General features: G+C 49.1%; 1 protein-coding gene across 1 annotated transcript; it reads right to left on the bottom strand.

The window, feature by feature from the left end:
- Positions 1-236: 236 nt before the first annotated feature.
- On the bottom strand, positions 237-27229 carry B4GALT1 (beta-1,4-galactosyltransferase 1). Its single transcript, XM_050329204.1, is given in 8 exon segments — positions 237-3650; positions 4177-4281; positions 5300-5422; positions 6845-7032; positions 14170-14405; positions 26958-27047; positions 27050-27079; positions 27082-27229. Coding segments are annotated over 8 exon segments (1056 nt in total). The 3' UTR covers positions 237-3514.

Raw genomic sequence — 27229 nt, 5'->3', positions numbered from 1 at the left:
GTTCCCCTATCCCCAGGTTAATGAACCACCCTATTGTTTTCTGGTGTCATCTGGGGACTCTTGGATCTCTTTCTCTAACACAGGGAAAAATTCTGCAGCACAGAGAAATTCATTCAGGGGGGGAAGACAGAGGGAAGAACAGCTGGAGAAACTTAATGCAAGGAGGCCAAGGCATGTCCCAGCCCACCCCATCAGCCAAAAACCCACCCGGACAGAGGGGTAATCCAGAGCGATGCTGCCAGACATCATTACTGAAAATACTTTATTTGACATCAATAGTAAAGTAGGAACATTGGATTACACAGCCCTTGATACATAAATGATACAAATGCAAAAAGCAAAACCATCTACAGGAAACCCATAATCAGTCCAGTACACAGTAACATCCTGGGGAAAGCTGCATATCAGGACCCTACCTCATGTGAACAAGCAGACAGTCATCCTGAAGAAACCAAGCATTAGGATTTCCTTTGCAGCTATTTTTTCTGGGTTTCAACCCTCAGTTACAATCAGTATCACTTTGAGTGTTTTTACCAGTACGGGAGAGGAAAAAACACCACCCATCACAGGACATGGCCAGAACTGACTCCTGTGCAACCTGAATGTTTGTAGACAAGGCCCCAGAAAATCCCAGGGAGAGAAATTTCATGGCCAGGTAGAGACACGAGCACTTAATGAGTTTGACTAACACAGTTTACACAGAGAAAATGAGATCTGGAAATCACGGTCAGCACCGAAGGGCAAAACGAGCAACAGAAGTGGCTTTGGTTCTTACATGGCTTGTGGCTTTAGCAGTAGAGGAGAAACTATGCAGCAGCACTGCTGGTATCTCTCTGCTGGGAATGGTTTTCAGGTTTCCTGATTTTCCAGTTTCCATTTCTTTCCTCTTTCAAGGCACATGCTGTAGAAACCTTTGATCCCCACAGCCAGAAACAAGTGCTCAGACCGCCTCCATGACATTAAAGGATTTCGGCACACAGCAAAATAACGAGTTGTTACACTAACTTTTTCTAATCTTCAAAGGATCCCACTGCAAGGAATGTTCCCAGGGCCTCCCCCCGCCCACCTTGCGCCAAAACCAACCACTCAATTACAACAGGTATCCCCTTTGCAGAGGCTGGTAGTAGACAGACACCACTACAGATGATGGTCCCAACTCTGCAAAGTTACAAAAGGCTCAGCACAAAGTGGAAGTGCTCTCTGCAAAGGTCCGGCACGTTCAAGTGGAGTCTTGACGAGCTTTGGTGCTGATCTCCTACCCGTGGGAGTGGGTCCCTGCTTGTAAGGCACCTTTGAAAACACAAAAATAATCCTCTCCTGTGTCTCCATTACTGGTGTAGGCCACACTGTTTTATGGGTAGACATTTGACCTGACTTCTCTGAAACACATTTTTTTGTACTCCCTTGTATCTGTGAGAGCTGGAGCCTGACCTGCCAAAAAGGAGTATTGTATTTTTTTTTTTTAATGCAATGATAAGCACAACAGAGAAGCTCTTAACCACAAGCCTCCTTCCTTGCACTTTGCTCCTGCTCCATGTAAGCCCATCTTTGCTCACCTCCCAGCATGACTGGAACAGCAAGTCTAGCCAGAAAGAGCTTTGAAGCAAAGGGAGTGAAGACTTTTTCGAAGTAAGACTGAAAAGGCAGTTAGTAATTAAAGTTTCTATGCATCCTCTGAGCCACTGCTGGCCTAAAAATAAATGCACTGTCCCCCAGCCCCTGCAGGATCCCACCCCTGCAGTGCAAGGGTTCAGCAAAACCTTCAGGTCTCAAAAAAAATGCAATAAAAACCCAAACCAAATCGAAACAAAACAAAGCAATACCCTCAAACAAAACAAACAAAAAAAAAAGCCCAAAACAAAACAAAAAAACCCATCAAAAAACTACAGGCAGTGCTGAAGATGATCCCCAATACAACAAGTGTCCCTGATTTTAAATAGCCTTCAGCACAGGCCAAGGAAGTGCAAATTGCTGTGGTCAGAGCTGGTGGCAAAGCGCTCACCAGAAGGAATTCAGTTCTGAGTTATGGCTAAGAGCTTTAAATCATTTAAACCAGCTCCACGGGTGTCAGCGCCTCAGGCTTTCCTATGGTCATGGGAAGGAGAAGCAGGGTCTGTACAGGTGGTGCCCCGGTGCACTGACAGAAAACAGTACGGCAGAAATGTGCATGGCCCTCAAAGCCTGAGACAATCGGAAAGGAGGTTCCAGACAGAGCACACGCACTGCAAACAGGCTTTGGGCAAAGGAAAATCAACGGGATGTCAGCCCTGCTGTGAATATCTCAGCACCGCAGGAGATTTCATGGACAAATATGCAGAGCAAATATGATACATGGCTTATATATAATGACGCACATAAAAAGCCTACTAGTCTAAAGATAGAGGAGGCCTTGAATCATATCCTATTATGCTGCACCCTACTTTAATCTGGTGTTAAATACACTGCTTATGATACACAAATTACCTTTAAAAGTTATTAAAATGTTACAACAAAAGTAATAAAAGATTTCAAGTTTTTTGCACAATCTTGCAAGAGAGAATTTTGGTTTTAGGAAGCTTCAGACAATGTTTAAATAGCGTGGTGAGTTCCTACCACGGTTAACAAGTGTCAGCAAATTCTAAGGCCATAATTTAATCATGCAATTAAATTAATCTTTATTTCAAGAAAAAAAAAGAAAACCAACCACCACAAACCCACCCCTCTCCAACACACGAAAACCCCCAGCTGGTGTTGTGCTGAAGCAAATAGTCTCTGTCATATCCAGAAGTAACATTATCTGAAGCCAGCGGTTTTTGCAGATGCTGCTTGTGTAGCTCCCAACCTATGCAGAGAGCTCACTGACAAATTCTGGCAAGCTCTGTCTCGACTCACTCAAAGCCTCCTTTGAGACTAAAAGAAATAATAACATTCATTGAATCCAGACTTGATTGTTCAACACCTGCTCTGCACACAGAGAAGATGTTTGTTTTGGTCACTATGAGAAAAAAAATGTGTGATGTTGTCTCCTTTAAAAAAAAATAAAAATCTAACGCAAAGCGTAAACTTGTACAATTTTAGCAGCATTTTACAGTCCTTCATAAAGTAAAACCAGGAATGAATTAAAAAGAATGCTTGCACACACCTCATCTAAAATACCAAATATCATGGGCAGTAATTGTTGATACATCAATCGTAATCAGTAAAATTTGTGTCCAGAAATTAACTCAACCCATGGGGAGTACTGCAGCAAATAGATCAGACTCAACATTTTCTGGTGAATATTTACAACTCCTATGTACAACCTCTGGACTTACAAAACAATGGAGAGCTAGAAAGTTGTGTAAAGTCAAGTTTGGAATTTAAAAAAATTTAAAAAATAAAAGCACTTGTCCAACCAATTTGGAGACGCTTTGGCATGCCAAAAGAGGCCTTTTTTTTTGGTTCACGGCAATTGTTATAAAACCAGCAGATATAATGCATCAATGAGGCCAGATGTCCTGGGCAATACAGGCAAGTCTCTGTTGTGTCTCTGGTGCTAGCTATTTGGTGAGCCAATATCCACTGTGATCTTTGTATACAGAGGGTACTTGTCAGTTCTTAACACCTTGTAGGATAGTGTATTTAGGCCGTCAGAGTTCATTGTCTCCCTTGTGTGAGCAATTCGGTCAAACCTGCAGGAGGGGGAGGGCAGAAACCACAAAGAAAGAAAGGAAAAAATGTTTAAACAATTCGAACTTTGCATGCCTCTCAGGCAGCATCTCCGTTGTTTCAAGAACAACCTGAGTATCAGCCTTATAAACCCCCAGATTTGGCCAGACTGAGCAGTGGTCCAAAGCATCCCTATGGGGTCAAATTTTAGATAGGAAAAAGCAGCCAAGCTTATAAATCACACAGGTCCTTTTCCAGCTTTGCACTGGACCACAGGTTTATACCCCAAAGACATGCTGGAAGCAATTGCTTGGGACTTAATTTGCTATGTTCAAGGAAAAAGAAAAAAACAGGGAGGCAGGGGAGAGACCTCTGTGTCATAGTGCAATGCTGGGGAAAAGTTCTATAAATCAGGTAATAATCTGGTAAGGGGGAGGGGGCAGCTTGGAGTGCAGAGAGCTCAGTCAGGGAGGAGGAGATGGCTGTAGCCTTTCTGCAGTTGAGCTTTTTGTCCCCCTCAAACCTGCTGCGGGATGGGGTGAGACACACCTCTCGGGGTTGGGTTCGTTCTTCCTGTCCCGGGTATGCCGAATCATTCTGCACTTCCCAATGACGGCATCTGGACGGGATATCCCCATGCCTTTAAACACCAGCCTGTAAAAAAAGCAAGTACATTAAACACTCAAACGGATGTGGGATGCTCTGCCACACCTTCCACAAATGACCATTAGTTTTGCCTACTTTTTTTTTTTTTTTTGAGGGTGTTGCTAGTGCATTTCCAGGCTTGCCAACACTGAAAGGGAGGAAAGCCAGTCCTTTTCCATACAAGCACATTAGCGTGGGGAGAAGAGACATCCCCTCTGTCAACACCAAACTAAATTCACCGCACCTTCACCTCCACCTCCACCTCCTGCAGCCAACACCCAACACCCACATTAACCTTGCTACAGGCTGTAGACTCGACTTTGAATGAGAGGCATCTAGTTTTTAACCCTTCTGGATAGGATGTGAAAGCTGCAGTGCTGGGAGAAACAGAAGTGAACGGCAGTGGGTGGAGCAGCATGAAGGAAACACATGGTGAGAGTCACAGCAGTCCCAGCTGGGTCCCACCGAGTGAAGGGACTTTGTTTGCATGTTCTCTGCAAGGCACCTGCAGTTATTTCACAGATACTGATACTGGAAAAGTACTTGATTTTTTCTTCTTTGCCTCTGCCTTTTCACTTCTATACATCATCTTCTGCTCCTCAAAACCTGAGAGCCCTAAAAAGAGAGGACTACCTTGCTCTGAATGTTCTGCCCCACTGGAAGGCTCTCCCTCTCTTGGTTTATTAAACCTTTTTCAGGAAGCCCCTTCCTGAAGCCCAGAAGAGCTCAGAAAGCCCAGAGAAGAGACCATGCAGAGTGGTTTTGTCACTGAGAAACATGAAGAGGGTTTCCAAGTTCAAGGTCCCAGTGATGATTTCTCAAACCTCATGTCCACCCTTTACCCTGGTCTTCAGGCAGGGGTGGTCCCAGCCTGAAGTTTTTGCTGAGCCAGCAGATAGCCCACACACCCCCTCTATCTCCTGCCTGGAGACACCCTATGCCCCCCATAGCTGGGTGAGAGCAGCAGGTCTGTGCTCACCCCCACCCTGGACGCACCCAAGGGTGCCAAGGAGGAAAATTTATTTACCTGTTATAAATGTCATCATCTTCGCCACCCCAGCCCCAGTAGTTGTTTGGGAACCCATTGATCTTTGTGAACTGCTCTTTGCTCAAGGCAGACACACCTCCAAAATACTGATTGTAAGGCAACCTGGAAGCAGAGAGAAGAGGACATTAGAGGAGGAGAGGTGCCATTCCAGGGGCAGCCTTGTCTGCCTGCCTGAACAGGGTTTGCTGCTGCCCTTCACCCCAGCCCACAGAGAGCCAGCACACCCTGCAAGGCACCTTCCTGCAACAGGAAGCAGCATGTGTGGACTTGGCTGGGAACTGGTGGGCTCAGTCACAAGTACATTGGGGAAGTATTTTGCAACTGGCAATGGCTGCAGCCTTTCACTAAGCAGTGCACTGTCCTCAAAGGACAGGCTGGTGAGACGCACATCACATCACCAAAGGTGACATGCATGCTGCAGGAGTGGCAAGAGCTCAGACAGACAGGGTGTGCCACAGTCTTCTCTTCCTGCAGCTCTACCACTCGCCTCCACACTCCTCAGTGTTGTAAAAGGAGGCCTACAGTCCAAAACTGAGCTGGCAGTGTGAACTTACATACACAAAGCCAACAAGCTCCTGCTCAAAACAGGGGACAATTCACCAGGGGTTTGGGGACAAATGGATTTCAGACCCACAGCACAAGGAGTGGGCCCACACAGGGATCACCAGGACCTAGTGCAGACTTGTCTCTGCTTCAGCAAGCAGAAGAATACCCCGGGGCATGCATTTCTTCTTTGAACTTCACCTAGCTGCAAGAAAAAGCTGCAGCTGTTGTGGTGCCAGTGGCAGTCCTGCTCTGAGCAGGGTCAGGGTCTGGAGTGGAGACGTGCAGGGATCCTGCCTACACCAGCACTGCTATAGCTTTAGCGCTACCGGCCACCACGGGGGCACAACCAGTTTTCACTTTATAGGTGAGTTTTTAAACTCCCCCTTGGGGATTTGGGATAGGAAAAGAGAAGACAGAGAGGAAAAGCAAGACACATTTCTGTTCACAACACCTTGCTAACAGAAATGTTATGCTGAAAGACATTTCGTTTTGTGCTGCCCTCAGATACCAGGGCAGGTCTCTCAGTGGTACGAAACTGAACAGCCAAAAAAAAATTTTTCATTTTGGTCTTAAAATAATGCCTGATGTAGTATTTTTAAAGCTGCACATAATTCTCACTATGTGAGAGTGTCTCACTTTTCAGACTGAGTGGAAACACTAGCTGTCTTCCACCTTCCAGCCTGAAACACAAGAAGGGATATGCGGGCATCTGCGAAACGAAGGGTGCTTGGTTTTTCCTCGCCCTACATTTCACTTTCCAGAAGCTGTGAATTTTAATAAACTGCTTGGCTGCATTTCTCCGCCTTCCTCCCCTCCAGCCACCCCACTCCCTGCAGGCACACGCATGCCCAGACAGGCTTTTGTGAGAGGCGTTTTCCCATGCTTCCACTGGTAGGTGGGGATGGGTAACACCGTGCCTGGCCTGCTAGACTAAGGGTGGTATTAGGGAGAAGATGCCCCTCCATAAAGGTGTCTCACCGAAATCCAAATTTATCCATGGATACAGAGAGGTGCCGTGGCTGGCTGTAACATTTGTAGGTGTTTCTGTCATCCATTGGGATGAGGTCTACGTCACTAAACACAAAGCAATCATAGTCATACTCTTTCAAAGCCTCTGCGAATCCTATATTCAGCAGTTTAGCACGGTTAAATTCTTCCTCTCCATCCTAATTTGAAAAGAAAGAAAAACAGTTAAGTGCCTTAAATCGGACAGTTGACATCAGCAGTTTCTTACCTGCTCCGAGATAATGGTGTTGCCGCACTGGGTTGACACACCTGTGATGGACTGAGCTGGAACCCGAGCACTACCCTTGCAGCACCCATGGGATGTTTGCAGCGAGACCTCCCGCCTACCAAGGATGCTGCCTGTGGGGTGGTGACATCTGGGGCAGCTGCAAACCACAGGGACAGACAAAATGGCTGAGGAAAGGCTGGACCTGGCTCAGCTCCCAGCTCTTGGTGGGAGCTTCCAAGAGGGCAGGTTTGATACCGAGCGGTCTCCGTGTCCCCCTCCACACGCAGGCATTTCAGGTTTGAATTCTGTAAATTCAAACAAAGTAAAGGGGAAGCAGCTGGGGCTTCCTGGAGCAGCAGAGGAAAGCAAAGAGAGATGAGGTCCTCTAGAATAAGGGTCTCTTGCCACAGAGAGAAACCTCGGTGGTGCCTTGGCTTAGAGCCAGAACAAAGGACCATGGACCAAAACTTTCTGTGGCCAGGATTTGAGGACCCTCTTCCTAAGCTCTGCCACAACACGACTGTGGGACTGTGGTATGGCCTCTGCCAAGCAACGTGTGTGAGCACATGCCAGACCTGATTTGCAAAGCACAAGATGGCACCAGGAGTTAAGGTCTGGTTCTCTGCTGCTCGCTCCTGATCCTCTGCCAAGCCCTGGGCAGATATGCACACATAGGAGCAGGATGCTCCCTGGGAACCCCAGAAGCTGGTTCAGCACATGGCTGTGACACAGCCTCAGTTACTGGGTGGCAGGTCAGTGTGAGCTGCTTCCTGAAAGGGCTATGGCTCATGTGCTGGATAATGCCACTGCTGCAGTGGCACATCCCCTTCTTTGGTGCTCCTCTGCCATCATCCATCTGTTCTGGGGGCCCTGACGAGAAAACAAAATCAGGAAGGCTGTCACCGTGATAGGAAGGACCTGAAAAGAACTGACACTGCAGCAGGGCACATTTTATCCCAGGGTAGGCGCAGCTAAAGAAGGGACCTGCAGAGAACAGAGCAGGAAAGTCTCCACTTTCCTCCCTGAGCAACTGAGGAGAACCCATTGGGCTTTTCTCAGGCAGAAACATTTAAAAAGCGCACGTGGCTTTGAGCATGAGTAGAGTCTTGCAAACTGCTTGAGTACTTTTGAAATACAACAAGATCATACCCACAAACACAAGAATATTGGTTTGAGAGTAAGGACTTTCAGCCCAAGACCCCACTTTGCAGCAGCAGCAGCTTCAAACCCAAACCCTATGCAGGGGAACAGAACAGGTGGAAGCAAACTCACAGGCCATCGCTGAAGGAGGCTGGAGTTTTTTTGCCAGCCTGGAAACCAAGACTGCCAAATCTTTTCTACCTTTGCTCTTCCACACTCTCTGAGCAGCGTTCAGCCAAAGGACTGTGCAAGCTGCCCCTCCACCCTGCACTACCCGTGCCCGACACAGGATGAAAATCAAGGATGGATTGCGCCCAAGGAGCAGCAGCTTCAAACATCACGCCTCCCAAACAGCTTTCCCTGGTTAATAAACAGCAAGTCTGGGAACTGTTTAATCCAGACTGGTTAATGGATCTGCTGCTGGAGAGCCAATGCAAGTTCTTAAAACAGCCCCAAGTATCTTCCAAATGAAGGTTTTAACATGCAAGTGTCAAACCACAGTTTTCAAAAGTATTCATCGCCTGCCTAGGGCATAAATGACTTCACAGGGAGGAGTGAGCTTTCGTGGAGGAGGATCTGAGCAAATTCTCAGCATCCTCACCAGAAACAAAAGGGTTCACACCGTAAATAAGGTGGTGGGAGGATGATTACCATCATGCATAAAATAAGAGCAGTGAAAATTCAACTTCAGAAAATAAAGGTAAGTGGAACAAAAAGCCAGGGGAGAGGAGGCAGCTGAGGCTGTGAGATCAGAGGGTTTTCTCCACTTAGCAAAGGGGCTGCCCAGCCCCAGCTCCTCAGTGCTCCTCAGGTTCCCCAGCACCAAACCTAAACCTGGCTCCATAGTCCCAAGGGGGACTCTTCCCGGTGCTGGTGCAAAGTACAATGTTCTTATACTTCAAAGCAGCTGCTGAGTCCAGTCTAGGAGAGTGTCCTCATTTCACACCCTTTGGCTGTTCTTTTTCTAATGAAATTCAAGGCAAAGGGCAGTTCACACCGATTTTGTTACCAGCAGAGGCTCAGCTGTAATTAACTCATGCCTTCAAGTAACTCTTCTGGTGCCACATGGGGATTAACATGCTACAAGGAGCTGCGTTTTCAAACTTCTCCCCGAAAAGCCTCAAGGCACAGCGCAGTGACCACACCAAGAGCACGTGGGACCCCTGCACATGGTGGGGACATTGCCACTCTCTTCCCAAATGGCCACACAGCTTCACACTCTAGGATCCAAGAGACTGGGGGGGAAGAGAATAACAACCAATATAAGACAACAAAAACCCTTCTCCAAGCCATTTTTCTGTGCCTTTACATCGAGCAGGTAGCTCATGCAGCAAACTTTGCAAGACTGTTATCAAATGCAATTGCTTTAAAGGCAGAAGGCTGGTTTTCTGTCCCATCAGGCATGTGGGGCTTTATAGCACGTATCAGAGCAAAAAAAGACTGACAAGAGGTTTTGCTTTTTGCAGAAAGCTGTTTCTTTACCTAAGGCAATGTGGAAGCACTGGTGTGCTCGCAGTACCTGAGATTCAAATCTCTCAAAACTCAGAAGCATCCTGCAGGCTTCCATCTTTGACTGACCCCCAACATTTGGGGAAAGAAAGCCCAACAGTCCAGAGCTGGGGAAACTTTGTGCTGCTGTCCCTTCCAGGTCAGTGCAGGGAGCCCTTGAGAAAGCAAATAAAGCAGAACTGAAGAAACCTCCAGCCCCCACCTCTGTTTGGCAGCTCCTCATCCCATGGAAGCTGAAATCCCATTCTGCCACAGAGAGGTGGATTACTTTGGACTTGCTTGGACAGAGGAGCATTATCCTGAAGAGCAAGGCAGCATACAGGGGACTGCTGCTTTGACAGTGCAGGCAAGCTCCATGTCTTCCTAGGTTTTCAGCCAGTAAAAATGTTGTCCAAGCACATTTTTGCTATTTTCTTTTTCTTGACAATTTTTTCCCAATATTCTCTTGTCCTGAAACTTAATCCATGTCTGAGTTTAATGCTGGTGCCCAGCACCTGTTTCTGGCTCCTGAATTTTCTCTCTGTATCAATCCCCTTACATCCAAGTCCATCCCCACTCCCTGATCCACGAGAGAGTGGCTGAAGGGGAACAAACTGCTGCCTCAGTCCTGCAAGGTCTGATGCTGACTCCTTGCAGCTGGAGATGAATGATCACCCTGAGCAAAAGAACATTCAGGCTTTTTTACTTCCCATCCCTTACCTTTGCTGAATCTTAGGCAGACGTACCAAATCATGGTACTATATTTTGGGGCCCAACAGAAAAAAAATCACGGTTTTGGAGCCATTACTCAAGGTAAAGGGGTTGCAAACCAGCAAGATGCCATCTGTCCTGGCTTTGTCCTACCTCCCACTTCCATGCAGGAGGCAGCTCTGTGATTCCTCCTGCAGACAGCACAGAGGACCTCTGGCTGCATCTCTCTGACCTAGATCTTACACTCATCAGGTCTCAGGGAGGTAATGGTGAGGATCCATACTCCTGGCCAGCCAGAAGAGCCATCACCTCTAATGGGAGCCTGCTAGTTAAATCAGGGATACACCAAGACAACCCAAACCACACACACACACCATGCCCATGTGTAGGTCCTCACTCCAGTGACTTGAGCAGGTAGAAACAGATTTCCAGGGCCCTAGAGGGCATCAGGAGACACTCTGGTGTTTCTCTGTCAAAGGGTGTTTTGATGCCTCAGCACAATGACACCGGGCAGCAGGAGGGAGCAGCCACAGTGGAAACTGGCCTCCCTCACCACTGCAAGGGTAAGCAGGGGCCGAGAACAATTCCCTCCTTTTCCCACATACCCAGGGGGTCCTGATACCCCCTGCAAAATGACATGAATAAGAGTGATGCCCAGCCACTCCACACTCACACACAGACACCCCTCTCTGGAAACTGCTACCCAGACATTGCAGGTAGCGCCAGGGGCCAGTGGAAAATGGTTGAGCAACTGCCCAGTTTTCATGGAATTTGCCAAGTCTCCCCTTCCCCAAACTTTAGTCTGGCTCCACAGGCATTTGCGTGGGCTGAAATGCAGTGAGAAAACTCGTTTCTAGACATGAGCGCCCACGTGGCAAGAGCTGGAGGTGCCAGAGAGCACACTGGTAATGGTGGGGCTGAGGGAGACACTGCAAATTCGCCGCTGACTTCTCATTTGCTCAGGTCAAGCTAGCACGGCATCGAATGGGCACTACACAAAGTGTGCCCAGCCACGTGCCCTCACCTCCGATTTATCTGAAAAATCCTACAGCTCCTACTCCACGCATTGGGTTTGGGTTTTTCTGGGGGGTGGAGTGTGCAGGGTGAAACGCAACATGTATTTTTTTCCACTGGCTCCTGCTGCATGGCAGACATTTTGCAAACACCATCCCCCTGACTTCAGCCAAGCCCTACTCTGAGGCACTCAGGCACGCAGGAACAGCACGGTGGAGACACAATGGACTCGTGACAGAAACACGTTGCGCTGAAAGGAAGAAGTTTGACATTACCAGTGCAGCAGTAGCAGGGCTCAGCGCTCCTCTTTCTTTCTATGAGATGCGGAGCACAGAAGAGCATGTAGGCAGCGTGTAAGAACCAGATCACACAGCAATTCTCCTTGCTTCAGTGATTGCTTTGATATAGACAGGATTAACAAGTAAAGGTAATATTTCCCCACTAGAAGGAAAAATAAAATAAAAAAAGAAAAAAAAAAAAAAGGAGGGCAGATGCAAAGGGAAGGACAGACAAGAAAAAGAGAAAAGCAATTGTCAAGACAGCAGAGAAATAAGACTGTTTTCCTACTGTACTTCTGGCAGAATTAATACATTTTCTGCAACTCTCTCTATTCAGTGTTCCAACTCACCCTTAAGAGATGCACCCGGTGGGTTTACTACCACTGACCACTCCACCTCTTCCAGACACAGCTTATTAGAGGCATGCAGAAGGAGGATGTTTATTTTACAAACCAAGTAGTCTTACTTGCTAACCTACATCTGCTGGATGTGTCCAGGACATATACACCCTGCATACCACATTCCACTCCTGCTCAAACTGTGCACAAGGGATGCACCTGAAAAAAACATTTGCTTCAGAAACTTCTGTGAGGGTTAACTTTAAAGCACACAGCCCTAGTGCTGGAGAACAGGACCAGAGAAGAGGAGTAGCCAGCAACACAGGGCAAGGCAAGCTAGCATGCACCACGGCAGCAGCAGCAGGAACTCCAACTGGGCTTCAGACACTGCCTGCCTTTACAGGCACCAGCACTGCTTTCCCTGCTGTTGAACACCACCGATGGCAGAATACCGGCCCCAGCTGCACTGCCAGCTCTTTGCAATGGAGACACCTGCTTATCCACGAGTGATGCCCCAGACCGTGGGTGGGCAGCTCTCCCTGGTCCCCCGCAGAGCTGGCGAGTGAGCTGGGAAGGCAGCGGATCCCACTGCTGGACGCCTCATCGCACCCTCCCTTCCGAGCCACGCTCAGAAAGCGAGGCATGCCGCCCTGCTGCCTTCACCCACCCACACCCTAGGGACTCAACCAGCCTTGTGGCACCAGGAACTTGCACAGGCAAACGCTGCACGTGCAAGGAAATGCAGCCTGAAGGACGAAGGACTGGGGCCAGCCCTGCATTGCTGGACCGCAGCAGCACCAGCTGCTCTTTGCATTACAGAGGAAGGGTCTCCTTGGAGGGCTTAATTTTAGGGCACTGTGTGCCAGTCCACATGCTGCAGAAATGCCTTGTGTCCTCAGTAATGTGGCTGCCAGGCCACAAGCACAGTCAGACGCAGACACCAGAGCATCTTGGCTGCTGTGCTTGGGAACAACTGCTAATTCCTCACAAATCACCTCTGTCCAGATTTCTGGCACCCTGAAAATGAGTAAAGTAAGAGAAACTGTTCTAACGGAGTATTGGTTTTCTCTCTAGGAATAGTTCTCCTCTTACTTTCAATTCTTTGAGGAAACTCATTGCTTGGGTGACCATTTTAAATATTCATGGTGTTTGATACGCCCAAACACATGATCCAAGTACAGGTTTAAGAAGTTAACATTTAAAGGAGCACGCTGTTATCATCTCAGTTTTTACTGAGATGAGAAAGCACGATATAAATAAATATCCAGGAGAGAAATTGCGCTGTGGGGTTGCCCAGCCGGTGGTCTCTGCTGGGGTTCTCAGAACTGCACGTGCCCTTTCACACTGCAGCCCATACAAACACCTACATATTTTAAACCTTTCAAAGTGCAAACACCACCCACTTATTTAAAAACCATTGTGGTATAAATTAAGATGGCTTGTCTTGAGTGAAATGTGCCTTTTTATGCTCTTTTTTTTCTTTTTAAAGACAGATCTAGGGGTACCAGATATGAGGGGAAAAAAAAACAAAAACAACAAAAAACCCGAACAACCTTCCCATGACTGCTTGTTTCTTTTCTGTTCTATTCACCTGAAGACAACCACTTACCTGCTCCACTGCTTTCTCCATCCTGACCCTCTGTGCACTAACATTAACAGAAGATGCTCAAGAAAGTAAGTGAAATCCTACAACTTCAGGGCACATCCAACACCAGATTAAGCTTTAATGCTACTGTGTCACCTTAGAGATCTCTGCATGCAACTCCTGCAGCAGTTGGGAAAAAAGAACATTTAGAAAGAGGTATTAAATTGGGTTGTGCTATTAGGAATTTTTTTCCTACTCACCAAGCGGTTTCTTTAAGCAGAAGCTCTCTAGAGTGAATTGTGCCTGAGCAGAAGAGGGGATCTCAGATTTTCCATCAAAATTGATGAAGCAAAATCTTTCATTTTAACTTTTTTTTTTCTTTTCTTTTAAGCAACCTTATCCCTGCCTGCCAGCCTACTGCTGCTCAAAGTAAAGCAACCATTCCTCTGTTTTAAGGAGCACAGGTAGTGTTATGACAGCTGTATAAGGGCTTGTCTCTTCAGCATCTTTCTTACCTGGTTGATAACATATACTCCATAATCTAGTTGCTGCCTTTGGAGAATCGGGTGCAAGTAATAGAGCCAGTACTTCAGGTGCTCCTCTCGGTTCCTGAACGGTATGATTATTGCTACTTTCTGAAGTGCTATACAGTCCTTCGGAGCAAAACGACCTCCTGCTTTGATCTCTGGATTTATTCTTGCCACTTCTTCCAGGTTTACAGGCTGGGAAAACTCCACACGTAGCGCACCAACTGGAAGAGAGGCACAGCACAAAGCAAGTTAACACACAGAGTCTATTTCTCTGAGCACATATCCTTTACACACATTTGGATTTTGGTTTGGCCTTGTTTTTAAGAAACAGAGCTTTCGATCCCAGCTCAATCCCAGCAGTGCATGGAGGTGTTGAAGCTTGGACCATCCATACCCAAAGCAACCTCCCATCATCACTCAGAGCAAACACTGTGGCCTTCTGGTATCAGAACCCAACCAAGCTGATGATGTTAAACTGAGCCTTGAAAATCCTGCCATCTGCATGGCAAACCAACAGCTGTGCTCCCACTGGCATGTGCACCACAAAACCAGCCTGAAGCAGCACCCCCTGCACTCTCACCCACCTCACGCAGCCCAAGAACTCCAAAAATAGTCCTGCTCTCCTACTGAAATAATTACTTATGGGTAGCAACATGCAAAGTGAATGAAATCCCCTTTTCTCTTTTTTTTTTTTTTTTTCCTTTCTTAGAGATATTTTCAGTGTTCTGCAGACATGCCCCTTATATATTACAAATGCTAAAAAAAGCCTTATCCAGATTTGCATGGAGGTTGGCAGTTCCTGCAGATGGTTTCAACAGTTTTGAAACTGCCAAAACCAGTGGGTAAAACTGAGAAGCCCCCATGGCACCACAGAGAGAACCCTCTCAGAGAGATGCCTCCTCCGAACATCAAGGCCAGTCCTTCTGTAATATTTGCTTCCAGCTGCCCCAGCCCTGATGGAGCAAAACCCTAATAACTGTGGCAGCTCCTGCAGAAGGAAGGGCCTCTCTTGCTGTCATGTCCTGCTCCCAGGAATTGCCAGCTAATACACTGGGCTCTGCACACACACTCATCTCCTGCTAAAACCTCTGCCGCGGGTGGGGATGCTGAGGCCCCTGTGCATAAGGCAGAAAGTCTCCACCATAAATACCAGGCTGGGGATCACTCCTGAAAGGTTTGACTGCTGTACCCTCTCCCTTTCCTCCATTTTGGTGTGCACAGACGCACAGGCACACGCGTCCTTGAGCTAATGCCTCCAGTTTGCACTTGCTACAGAGACCCCCAGAACCCCAGAAGTCAGGCAGTGTGTGCACACACCAGCGGGGGCTACAGAGCACTTGGGGAACCCCTCAAGAAGGGGCACAAGTGATTTTTAGAGCTCAAAAAGGCCAGGGCCATCACAATCAACCTCGTGCACCCTGTAACAGGCGACTATTAAAAAAAAAGGCAGAAATAAGGCTCCAGACTCACGGCTGGTTGTTTAGAAGAAGATAGTTTAGTTCGGTTGTGCTGCTCCGCAATCCTGTGCTCACTCAGGCTGGAGAAGGCAAGGAGGAGACTGGCCAGGCAGGCAGAAGTACCCAGAGTACCCCCAGAGGCAGCAGGGAAACTGCTGCCTGATTCACTGCCTGCATAGCAGCAAGGACAGGATGCATCATGGACAGGATGCAAAAGGATCTCCTGACCTCTGCATTTTGCACTGGTTAAATGGGCATGTTTCCCTCTCACAGGAGGAGAAGGAAGTGATTTCTCAGACTCCAGGCACTAGGATCAGCCTGCCCATGCTCTCAGCACTCTAGTGGTTCCCAGCCGCACTCCCAACATGCCTGCCTGGTTCTGCACCCTCTCTGCCCCACAGCACAAGCTGAGTCCTGTGGATTCCCGCCCTGCAGCTGCAGGGCCAGGGCTGAAGACTCTCCAGTCTAAATGTGGCTGGGAGGGAGAGCTCAGAGGGCGCTCTGCAGCGGGAGGAAGAGGCAAGAATTGGAGGAACTGGGGCAGGAAGGAACGTGCAGTTGCGTGACCCGGACCGGGACTCGGTGATGACAGGATTGGGGGCCAGGCACAGCTATCCTTGTGCCTGTGGGACAGGCTGGAGCAGACACCGTATCAGCGAGGCCAGTGGGGGCAGGAGGGGGAGACGGTGCATCATTTCCTCTGAATTTGGGTACTGCTTCCGCAGGATGGTGGTGAGCACTTTCCCAGAACAGCCTCTGGCCTCAACCCACTTTCATGCCTGCTTCCCCCACCCACCCCTCTGCCCGTCAGCATTACCTCCATTAGGAGACTGGCAGTCAGAGATTTAGGATGATGCTACATTTCTATGCATTTAAAACAGCAATTGAATTCAAGGGCATTGAACTGGGCATGGTTCACCTAACTGGTCAAGACCAGCAAACAGGATTACGTCGGGCATCTGTGTCCAGGGTGTTATTTTCCTGCCTTGCTCGCATCCAGCTGCCAGCAGCACTCTCTGCTCCCAGTTACCACACTCTGCTCCTGGTTGCTGCTCCTGAGAACAACTGCAAGCCCCATCAGCCCAGAGGATGCTTTCTGGTTTAATGAACAAAGGTTCTTTTAATGCCTCATGCTCGCTCACTCAGTGTAGGGGGGAAGGAAACGAAAGTTTGCCAAACAGGGCATTCTGCAGACTGGCATCCAGCAACCCCCCAAGGCCAAATGTGGACCATTGGTCCTGCCAGCACTTGCTCTTGTTTGCCTTCAGGTGACTGGAGCAGTGGCAAGGTAAAGATGGGAGAAGAAAACACAGTCATGTTAAAAAAACAGCTGCAAGACACAGGGATTTAACAGTTTCATAGTCTTCAAGGGCATCAGTGAGAAATTATCTGTCCTGCTCTGACCTCCTGCTTAATAAATCAGTTTTAAAGGCAGCATAGCTTCTTGTAAATACTGTCCTGAGGGATGCAACCAACATGCAGGTCAGTGAGAAGTCCCCAGGCACTGGTGCCATCCATGTGCAGCAAGGCAGCCGCTTCTGGGGCAGGCTGGACTCAAATCACCCTGTTAATACATTCACTGAATACAAAGAAAAAAAGCTGAACAGGCTGTTTTGAAATACAGATTGACTAAAACAAACTAGACTTCGTAAAGCCATGTGGCTGACACAAAGCAGCAGCAGCATACCACCCCCACTGCAAATCGACACTTTCAGCTCACTTCCCCGAGCAGGACAAAGCTAAAGCCAAATCCACAAGCACAGGCCTTCCAACTGTGAACAGAGTCATGGTTCCAGTTGCTAATTTTAAATCCTTTTCACTGAAATTTGACTACCTGGATAGCAAACAGCCGTAGGGCTTTTGTCTCCCAGGGATGCTGACTCAGGACATGATCAGTGATGCCAAGAAAGTGTGCAAAGTCTGCTGCAAGTGCTGTCCCACCAGTCAAAACTGTATCTCTACCTATGTTTTCTAGGTAAACTTTCCAGCCCGATTCACTCCATCAGAATCCTTTCTGCTATTTTTCCAAGCCAGACTGCCTGACATACAAGTCTCTGTATATTGAGCCCCTTCTAAAAACAGACAGGCACAACAGAGCTCTGGATTTGCAATTCTGGTCACCCATACAGCCTGGCACCTGTAGGCAGATGCCTTTAGCATCACAGAACTTCAACAGAGCAGCTTCATGACCCTCTGCTGTGTATTTTCAGCAAAACAAAACATCGAAAACATAAACAAGCAACTGCTGGAAGCTTGCAAAAGACACAAAAACACAGCATCACATCCAAACATTTCAGTGATTGTAAAAGGAGGCTTTAGCTGGCAGTGGCAGGGTAAGACAGACACACGTACTGAAAAGGAGCCAGCCCACTCCTGCCCTCACCTCTGACACTCAGAAGAGTTTCTACTCACAGGAAAAGTGCTGCACAGGCACACATGCCAGGGGACATCATGCTGCTCACAAACAGGAAGCAGCTTCTCACACAAAGCAAAAAGTGAGGCTTGCAAAAAGCCAGAGGCAGCACAGCACTCAAGCCTCAGAAGCCTGGCCCACAGCCCCAGTGATCTTCTCGTCCCCACTTCCCAACAGCCATGCCTGGCCACAACACCTAAACCTCTGGCCATCTGAGGATCCCAGCACACATCCTCCCTCAGTGCTCATCCTGCTGGCTCCAATGGAAGATCCCTCACAAAAGAAGCCCAGGATCTGCTTAGACCGTTGCTGTAGCAAATCTGGAGATTGCTCCAGCCTCCCCAGACCACAGGGAGTGGTATAGGGAGATCATAGGAAGTATTTTCTCCATACTAGGAGTATTGGGAAAACTCAGGCACCAATGCCCTGCAGGCCCAGAACTGCACTGTTGCATCCCTACAGGGGCTGCACACAGGATGACACCACACTCCATCCAAGAAGGTGATATAACATGGGGCTGCTGCCACAAAATGCAGCCCCAGGGGGACTCAGGTAGGACAGGCATGAGGAAACCTCTTCTTCAGGAGGGTAGTGAGGCTGCAGCAGAAGGAAATATGATGGAGGGGAGCTGAGCTAATAGACAGGTTTGGTGAGGTGATCCAGTCGTCTGAATCATCCTCCTGAGCACTTCCTTAGAAAAACCAGGAAAATTCACCTTCATGCTTTAAGCCAGGTGTCAATCTCAGATACCAGATTTAGTGAGAATGAAAGCAAAAATCATGTAGCATCAGTTGGAAAAAGTCTCTCCCCAAGCAGAGCAGAAAAGAACGTTTCCACTGCCCTGGCTGAGAGCTGGGCACTGCTCTCCATCCACTGAGCCACGTGCATGCCCACATTGCCACGCTTAGACAATCTTCATAAGAAAGGAAAGCTGGAAAAGAGAAGCAAAACTCGAAAGAGGAGGGGAAAAAACCCAAACAACACTCTCTTTGCAGGGGCCCAAAAGAAAAGGGAAGGAAGGGCCCACCGGCATCACCAAGCCAACCCTGGCTGAAAAAAACCCCAGCATCAGCTCCACAGCAGAAAATGGGGGGGCAAGTTCCCCCACTCCAGGGCAAAGCAGGGCTGGAGAAACCTCCAGCTCCCAAACCCACAGGGCAGCTCCAGGGCAGGCAGCTGCATCCCACAGCTCAGCAAAGCACTAATTTCCTCTTAAAATCATTAAAATAATTTCCCATCAGTTAAACTTCAGAGCTGTACCAGCACCTGTTCAGGTGTGCCTACAGGGACACCTATCCAGAGGTGTTTCAGCACCTATTCAGACAGCACCAGCCAGGCCTGAATTATGGGTCAGCCCCATGGTGGGTGGGATGAGGGGAAGGGACAGCCCGCATGTCCCTCGCCTATCTGGGTCTCACCAGCAGCCCCCTGTCCTGGCATGGAAATGACCATGAGGACACTGGACACTGGACACTGGGTTGCAAAGTGGCTGGCAGCTGCTGCCCCTTCCTGCCTGCAGCCCGTGCTCACCTATGAGCATTTAAAGAAAAAAAACTCCTTAGGTCTTTCTCAAAATATCCCAATGAGGAAAGAAATGCCCTCCCAAAGACTGGCATACATTTTATTTGGCTGATCTACACTTGTAAAGTTGCATCCCGCTACAGATGTCAGATGTGCCAATGCCAGGCTTCAACCTGCTACACAGGCATGTGTCCAGGCAGGCTCACACAGCCTCTGGCATCTGCAGCTCTGGAACCCAAGGGAAACAGGCTGAAAAAAAACGAGGATGCATCACATGCACTGGTAACACTGGGTCTGCATGAGAGCAGAGGTCTGTGTGATTAACTCAGCGACTACAGCCAGAGAAAAAAGATTTCTTAATCCAATCCCCGTCACTGCCTATTCTAACACAAGGTCTCACACTAGCACATGGTGTCTTTAAAATAAAATAAAAACCACTGTTGATGAAAGATACTTCTGGGAGAGAAGCAAAGTCCTCCTCAGCGGCTCAAACCCAGTGCCCGCTCAGCGAGGCAGCTTTGAACTGCCTCCCTTTGAGCCGGGCAATCCACATGCCATTAGCCCTTCCTGCTGCCGCCGAACTGAATTCCAGGCTCTCAAACAGCAAACTACAAACAAAAAAACCCCAAACAAACAGAGAGGCATGGATCAGGAAAAGGCTGAGCTGCCACCCGCCAGAAACCCCCCACCGTGCTGCGGGACGGGATGTGTGGACGGGAGCTCTCCCGGGCGGAGCGGCATTCCAGGTACACGGCTTTGCCAGGGGCAGCCCCGAACCACAAGGCAAACGCCGCAACCCTCCTCCCCTGCCCCATCCCATCCTGCCGGTGGCATTCGCACCTGGATTCCCCGCGGCCGGGGCTCCCCAGGGAGTGTAGGGGAGCACCGGGTGCCAGGTGGGGCAGAGGTGCGTCTGTCTGGCCGAAACTCTGCCACGGCTCGTGAACCCCGAAATCACGGGGTGCTGCCAGCGTTGGGGAGCGCAGGAGGCGAGGAGAAGAGCAGGGCATTACATGCCTAGGGAAATGGCTGGTGCCCCATGCGCTGCCCCAGAGCACACAGGTATGCGGAAACCCATCCCATAAAGCCTTTACAGGGACCCCTTCCAGGTCCAGCAAGACAGTTCTGCAGGTAACTGCCCTCCAAGCAAGTCCAGGTGACACCCCAGCCTGGGGAGGTGACAAAAGCAGCCCACTTTCTGACAAAACATCTGCAGGGGCGTGGGGACTGCCCCGAGCTCCTGCAGCTCAGCTGCAGCCAGGAGGCAGCTGGAAAGGCTGTTTGCTATGCCCCAGAGGGCAGCCATGGCCACTGCTCCGTGGATTAGCACCTGCACTGCGAATCCACACCTGGCTCGCCAAGCACTTCCCCTTGCAGGCAGGAGCTCTAGGCACTGGTCAGCACAAAAGAAAGCACTGTCCAAGTGGCAGGTCGAGCAGCAAGACCTTCTCCAGCCCAGAAGAACAGGGGAGAACTGGACACTGACACTGCTCCATCCATGTCCCAGAAAAGCCCAGATCTTTAGCCCCACCACTGCAGCACTGCTCGTGGTGGATTGGCTTGCTTTGTCCCCAGAACCTCTCCAACCAAACCCCATCCTGCCTTGGTGTGCAAGAGGGAGGGGAGTGGTGGCTGCAGGATGCTGGCTGGAGTAGGGCCCACTGTTGAGGAAAGGAGGTGAGCAGTGGAGTCCAGCAGCCCAGTGCCTCTGGCTTGCTTGAGAGGCCACCAGACCTAGAGCACCTCCCAGATGAGGACTTGCACCCCAGCCCCCTGACCTCTGAGATCGGGATAGCCCTCAAGACAGCAACAAGTCCCCTTTCTGCAGTGTGAAGTCAGACTGAGGAGCTCCACACCAGAGGAGGAAAGTTGAGAGCTTAACTGAATTCTGCATTAAACTGCAGTTTTGGAAGCTGCAAGTATCTGTCTTTTTCCAAACACAAACTTGGCCCAATTTCCAAAGAAACTGCTTCAGATCAACGCTGGCAGAGGAACAAGCATGTTATAAAACACTAGATGCACGAGACAAAAAACTTTTCTTTTCTCTGTGTGTTGTGCCGTGTGCCTGAAACAACTGCTCTCCAGCACGGCAAGGTACATTTCCAAATTACTTTGCAAGCCTAATTAACAGTCCTTGACCTCCACCACTTTGACCAGGCAGGAGGATGCTAGGGATGTTCTCACCACAGGCTCCCTGCCCACCGAGAAAGCCTGTGCTTCGGAGTTCGACGTGCTCCCAGCCACACGGCTGTGGAGCCGTCGGTGGTGCTGCCAGGATTGCGCATCTGCTCCCTGCCAAACATCTTAAACATATTCTTTGGAGAAGTTTAACACAGTTTCTCAACCCCTCTTTTTGAAGCCAAGGAAGCCTAACTTTGAGCTCATTAGCTCCCCCTCCCCCAGCCCTCTCCACGCTCTTCTCTTCTCGCAGTTTCTGTTTTACTTTTTCAAAAGAAGGCAGAGGAGGGACACAGCACAACCCCAGCCTGCAGCCATGAGCTGTAATGCCTGTAGCACTGGGGTTTGGGAGCAGGCAGGAAGGAGCAGAGAGACTGGCTGTATCGAAAAGGTTCAAAAAATACTAAAAGAGAGCAAAGTAAATAACTGCAAGTTCAGACTAGAGAAGAGGGAGATGCTGAATGTAAAGCAAATGCTTTCTCCACGGTGTGGTATTGCAAGTGACCCCACAGATTCAGAAGCCCCCAGTTTCTTGGGTAGAAACAGCCCAGAGAGACAAAGCCCAGGACTGCAGGTGGGCAATGTGACAGGATGACCAGATCCCAAATCTGCCAAACCCACCAAATCCCTCCAGCACTGTCACCATCAGAAGTCTTCTTAAAAAATCATGGCTTTAGCATCTCTTAGGTTTTCACGTTCTTTCCCAAATTTTGCCCTGCTAGGACTCTGCCAGTGCTAAAATGTCCTCTGCCTCTGCCCACACAATGTCTATATATACAAGGGCCTCAAACTAGATTATTTGTGAATTCACTGACTTCTCAGGCAGAACATAACCTCTAAAAACTTCTGTAATACAGAAGTTTTAGAAGCTAACTACACCTCCTCAGAATAAACCTCAAAGCATCAGAAGATCCTCATCACTTATCTTCAGCATCTACAGTTTAGAACGACTGCTTGTACTGACAACACAGACATCTGAAGCACTGCCTGAAAGAAAAAGCCCGTACCATGGGTCCCTCCCTCTGCAACTGTCTGGTGGCTGTTCACTCATAAGCTGGCCAAAGGAGCTTTTTTCTCTATATTCTTGGTTTTTTTTAAACATGCCTTGCTAACAGTGGGAAGCATCAATTTCTATCCAGAGCTCTGGCATCTCAAAGAAACTGCTGTTTTTCTTGCATGCCCAAGATCCCTGAGCAAAAGGACTTGGGGGTGCTGTTTGACCAGAAGCTGGACATGAGCTGGGAATGTGCACTCACAGCTCAGAAAGCCAGTTGTATCCTGGGCTGCATCAAAAGCAGCGTGGCCAGCAGGGCAAGGGAGGCGATGCTGCCACTCTGCTCTGCTCTGGTGAGACCCCACACAGAACACTGCATCCAGCTCTGGAGCCCCAAGGCATGGGCCTGTTGAAGCAACTCCAGAGGAAGGCCACCAACATGATCTGAGGGCTGGAGCACCTCTCCTGTGAGGGCAGGCTGAGAGTTGGTGCTCTTCAGCCTGGAGAGGAGAAGGCTCTAGGGACACTAGGAAGGACTTCCAGTATCTAAAGGGAGCCTAAAGAAAGATGGAGATGGACTTCTGACAAAGCCACGTAGTGAAAGGACAAGGGGCAGAGGCTTTAAAGTGAAGGAGGGCAGGTTTCAATTATATATTAGGAAAAAATCCTTTATTTTTGGGTGAGGGTGGTGAGGCACTGGAACAGGTTGCCCTGAGAAGCTGTGGATGCCCCATCCTTGAGAGTGTTCAAGGCCAGCTTGAATGGGGCTCTGAGCAGCCTGGCCTAGTTGAAGGTGTGCCTGCCTACGTTAGGGGGTTGGAACCAATGATCTTCAAGGTTCCTTCCAACCCAATCCATTCTATGTTTCTGTGATGTCCCAGAAAACAGACATTTTTAAACATTAGTGAAAACAAGTACATCTCTAGTGGTTTGTGCTTTGGACAATTCACTGGTTCATACACTAACTTACATTTTTGTTTTGTCAATATCCTTTAATTATTGGTTTTCAGGGTTATCAGTTTTCTAAGCTTAAATCTGGGGATGAAAAGCTATTAAGACAGACACCTGACTGCAGTGTTTAGCACACTTGGGTCACCTGTCCCAGGAGGTGCTCATGACAGAGAGGATAAGAGCACACCTCTTAAGATTGCCATCCCAGGCACACCTGGTATCTAAAGGGGGGTCAAAAATGGGTAAGGAAACAGCTGTATTCTAAAATAACCTCCACAGACATATGCATTCAACTAGGCGGGACTTGCAAATGACATTCCTGAAATACAGACAAGCCTGTCCAGGAAATTCTGCTTTGCAGACTTCTGGCTGCCTTGAGATGAGCTCTTTAGGAAAGGGTTCTTACAATCAAAGAATCTGATTCCTTGTGCACCCCTCTCCTTAAACCACCGGGCACGCAACGACCCCATCCCCAAAACACGAAAACCGTGTAGAAATGACAGAAGAAAAGCATCTGATTGTTTTGAAAGCACTTCAGCCAACACACATACTACTTCTATAAGCAATAAAAAACCCCAACCCTAGGCAACACCACAATACTGTTCCTAAAGAATGTAACAATTTGGGGAATGGACACCTTCAAGAAATACCTGGATTTATGCGCTTTTGGGCTTCTCGGAGAAACCAGAGTTTCTTGGAATTCTTGAAATTTTACTGACAGCAAGCAGGCTCTGCATCTTGATACCCCTTTTAAGATACTCCTTGACATGCAGCTCCAAACTGGAGCATAAATCCAAAATGCTTATATTACCTTGTATTAGAGAATTTCAAAGCTGTTAAGGACTTCTAATTCAAAGTTGAATTGCAGTATTTCCCCAGCCCTGATTTACTCTTTTAAATTATAAATAATGGCAAGTGAACCATAAAAGCACATTTTAAATTTGGCAGCTTCTTGTAAGAGATTAAACCTCATTCAGCTAATGCATTTGTCGAAGAGCCAGACAGCAGGGATTGTAAACTACTCTGTCTAAAGACTGCTAGGAAGAAAACTCTGGGCCTCTGAAACAAGTACCTGGCTATTTTACCATTCAAAAAGTCTGAGCAGCTCAGTCACACATATCCTGTGTGAGTCATCACATGCTTCCCAACGACGAGGAGGGCGGAGGAGGGGGAAGGGAAGGGGCAGACAGGAAATAAAAAAAAATAAGATGATGTATGGTTTAACAAATTAAGGTTTATGCTGAGGAAATGCGGCGGTTTGAGCTACCTGTCCCCAACAGAGAACTTCTCCATGGCTTTGGGAAGGTAGGAATCACAGTAAGGTCCTTGCTGGTTCCTGTTTTTTTGTTCATACTGATAAGGAGTTTTGTGCACAAAAAGAAGAGGTTTTTTTGAATTCCGGGTGGGTGAATTAAGTGCCAGAAATGCCCGCAAAGTGTACACCTCTGTACAAAGTGTACAGTGGCCTTAGAGTTCCATGAGATGTCAATGCAGACTCAGCTCCGAACAACATGTGAGGCATGACAGGACTGTTTTACAAAGGCTTTTTTGCTACCAAAACCTGAAAAGAGCAGGATAAAAAAAGAACAGTTCCTCACCTACCTGCTGGCTACAAATCTTGACACTGATGGTGCCAGGCTGCATGTGACTGCACCAGCCCACAAGCACTGAAGGCAGCACAGCTAGAAAATGTTTGCCTACTGCCTTGTAAAGAGATACTTTTTGCATGGCCCTGTGCTGCCCACAGCAGTTCTGTGACTATCTGAAGCCATTTCCAGTTGCCTCTGGCCTTTGGCAGATCCAGCCAGTTGCATTGAAGATGTCACTAAGACGATTTAAAATACTTTAATTGATCCTTCAGCGACTAACTCCTATAACGCTTTGAATCTTGAGGTCACTAAGAGCGTTTCTGCAAACCCCAGGCATTTCCAAAGCACATGACTCACTCCTGACAGGATCAGAGTAAGTGGAGACCATTTAAAGGAAAGCCATATTCATACAGCCGTTTCCACATCCACTCTGTGAGGACAGGCTTGCATAGCCACTTTCAACCTAAAGTGATCTTGGGGGAAAGAAGTGAAAGATACGAATCAAACAAAAACAACAACAAAAAACCAGCACAGTTTCTTTTAGTGACCTCAAAACTGCCTTCCTAAAATACCAAGTCGTTTGTAATTCGGATGCATTGATTCATGAACAGCTGACCAGTAAGCACTGAGAGAAATGAAGAATTTTGTGTGAATTTCATAAACTGAAAACCACAGGAAGGCTTCTCGGAACTCTTCCCCATCATGATCTCCAGTAACAGAGGTACTCATGCTAACATGGCACACTTGATGGATAAGAGAGATGATCCCCAGGCTCCAGGGCCCATACAGCTTGTGGACAGGTCGCTGTCAACTGGTATGCCAGCAGGTCATGCTAACAAACTCTGCCTACACCACAGGAGCGTCTGTTCAAGCAGCAACACTTACAAGTAGCAAAGTTGGGTGAGAGAGCCTTTTAAAGGAACGCAAAAATCTGAAATTCACCTCGCCCCCACCTCCACCTTATGACAAAGCTAGCGGATCAAAACAGCTCCAGTCATCATGTACTGAAAGTGAGACCACCAGCAGGCTGCAAACCCACCAACATCCTGCCAGCATGCCAGCACCCAACCGGTCCCGAGAAAGGCCTGTGGGAAGCACAGCCCCAGTGCAGATAAAACACACGCCAGGCTGCCACGTATCAGGATACTGCATCACAGCACCAAATACACGGGAAGCGCCACTGGGATGCGTAACAACTGTATTCATGACCCTTCCTCAGAGCCCATTTTAAACCCGTGCCGCTCATCCAGCAGGTCCGCGCACACAAAAGGCCACGAAAAGCCCGCACAGCGCAAAGAGCCCTTCTGAACCTTCCTGTGGGATTGCGCAAAAGCAGCATTTTGGGTAGAGTTCCCAGAGGAAATTACCCAACCCGGCAGACAACCAGAAAGAAACCTCGCCGGGCTGGGAGGGAGCGCTCCCCGAGAGCGTCGGGGCTGCGCCCGCCGCTGCCGTCCCTGCGGCAGCATCCGCGCCGCGCTGCCCCGCGCACGGGCTCCCCCAGGATTCTCCCACAATGCCCCTCCGCCGGCGGCACGCGTGGGCATCCACGCCGCTGTCACACCGCGCCGGGCCCTGGGGACAGGCGGGGACACCGGGACCCGGCCGCCCGCGCCCCTCCCTCGTGGCTCCCCTGCCCGCCCCCGAAACCCCGCCGGGACGGCACTCACCGAGCAGCGGGGAGGGCTCGGGGCAGGGGCCGGGCGGCGGCGGGGGCTCGGCGGGCGGGGGCCGGGCCCGGGCGGGCGGCGGCGGGCGGAGAGCGGCAGCGAGAGGTTGGCGGGCGGGGGCGGCGCGGCGGCGGCTCGGGGCTGCCCGGCGGCCCCAGGGCGCTGCCCGCCAGGTAGTAGAGCAGCGTGGCCGAGAGGTGCAGGGCGCAGAATGCGACGAGGAGGCGGCAGGCCCGCTGCAGCGAGGTGCCGGGCAGCGACGGCTCCTTCAT

The sequence above is a fragment of the Myiozetetes cayanensis genome, unplaced genomic scaffold, assembly GCF_022539395.1.
Source record: "Myiozetetes cayanensis isolate MyiCay16 unplaced genomic scaffold, myiCay2020 scf4, whole genome shotgun sequence".
Taxonomy (NCBI): domain Eukaryota; kingdom Metazoa; phylum Chordata; class Aves; order Passeriformes; family Tyrannidae; genus Myiozetetes; species Myiozetetes cayanensis.
Note: the sequence above shows the minus strand (reverse complement) of the source record. Positions and strands in the feature narration are given on the sequence as shown.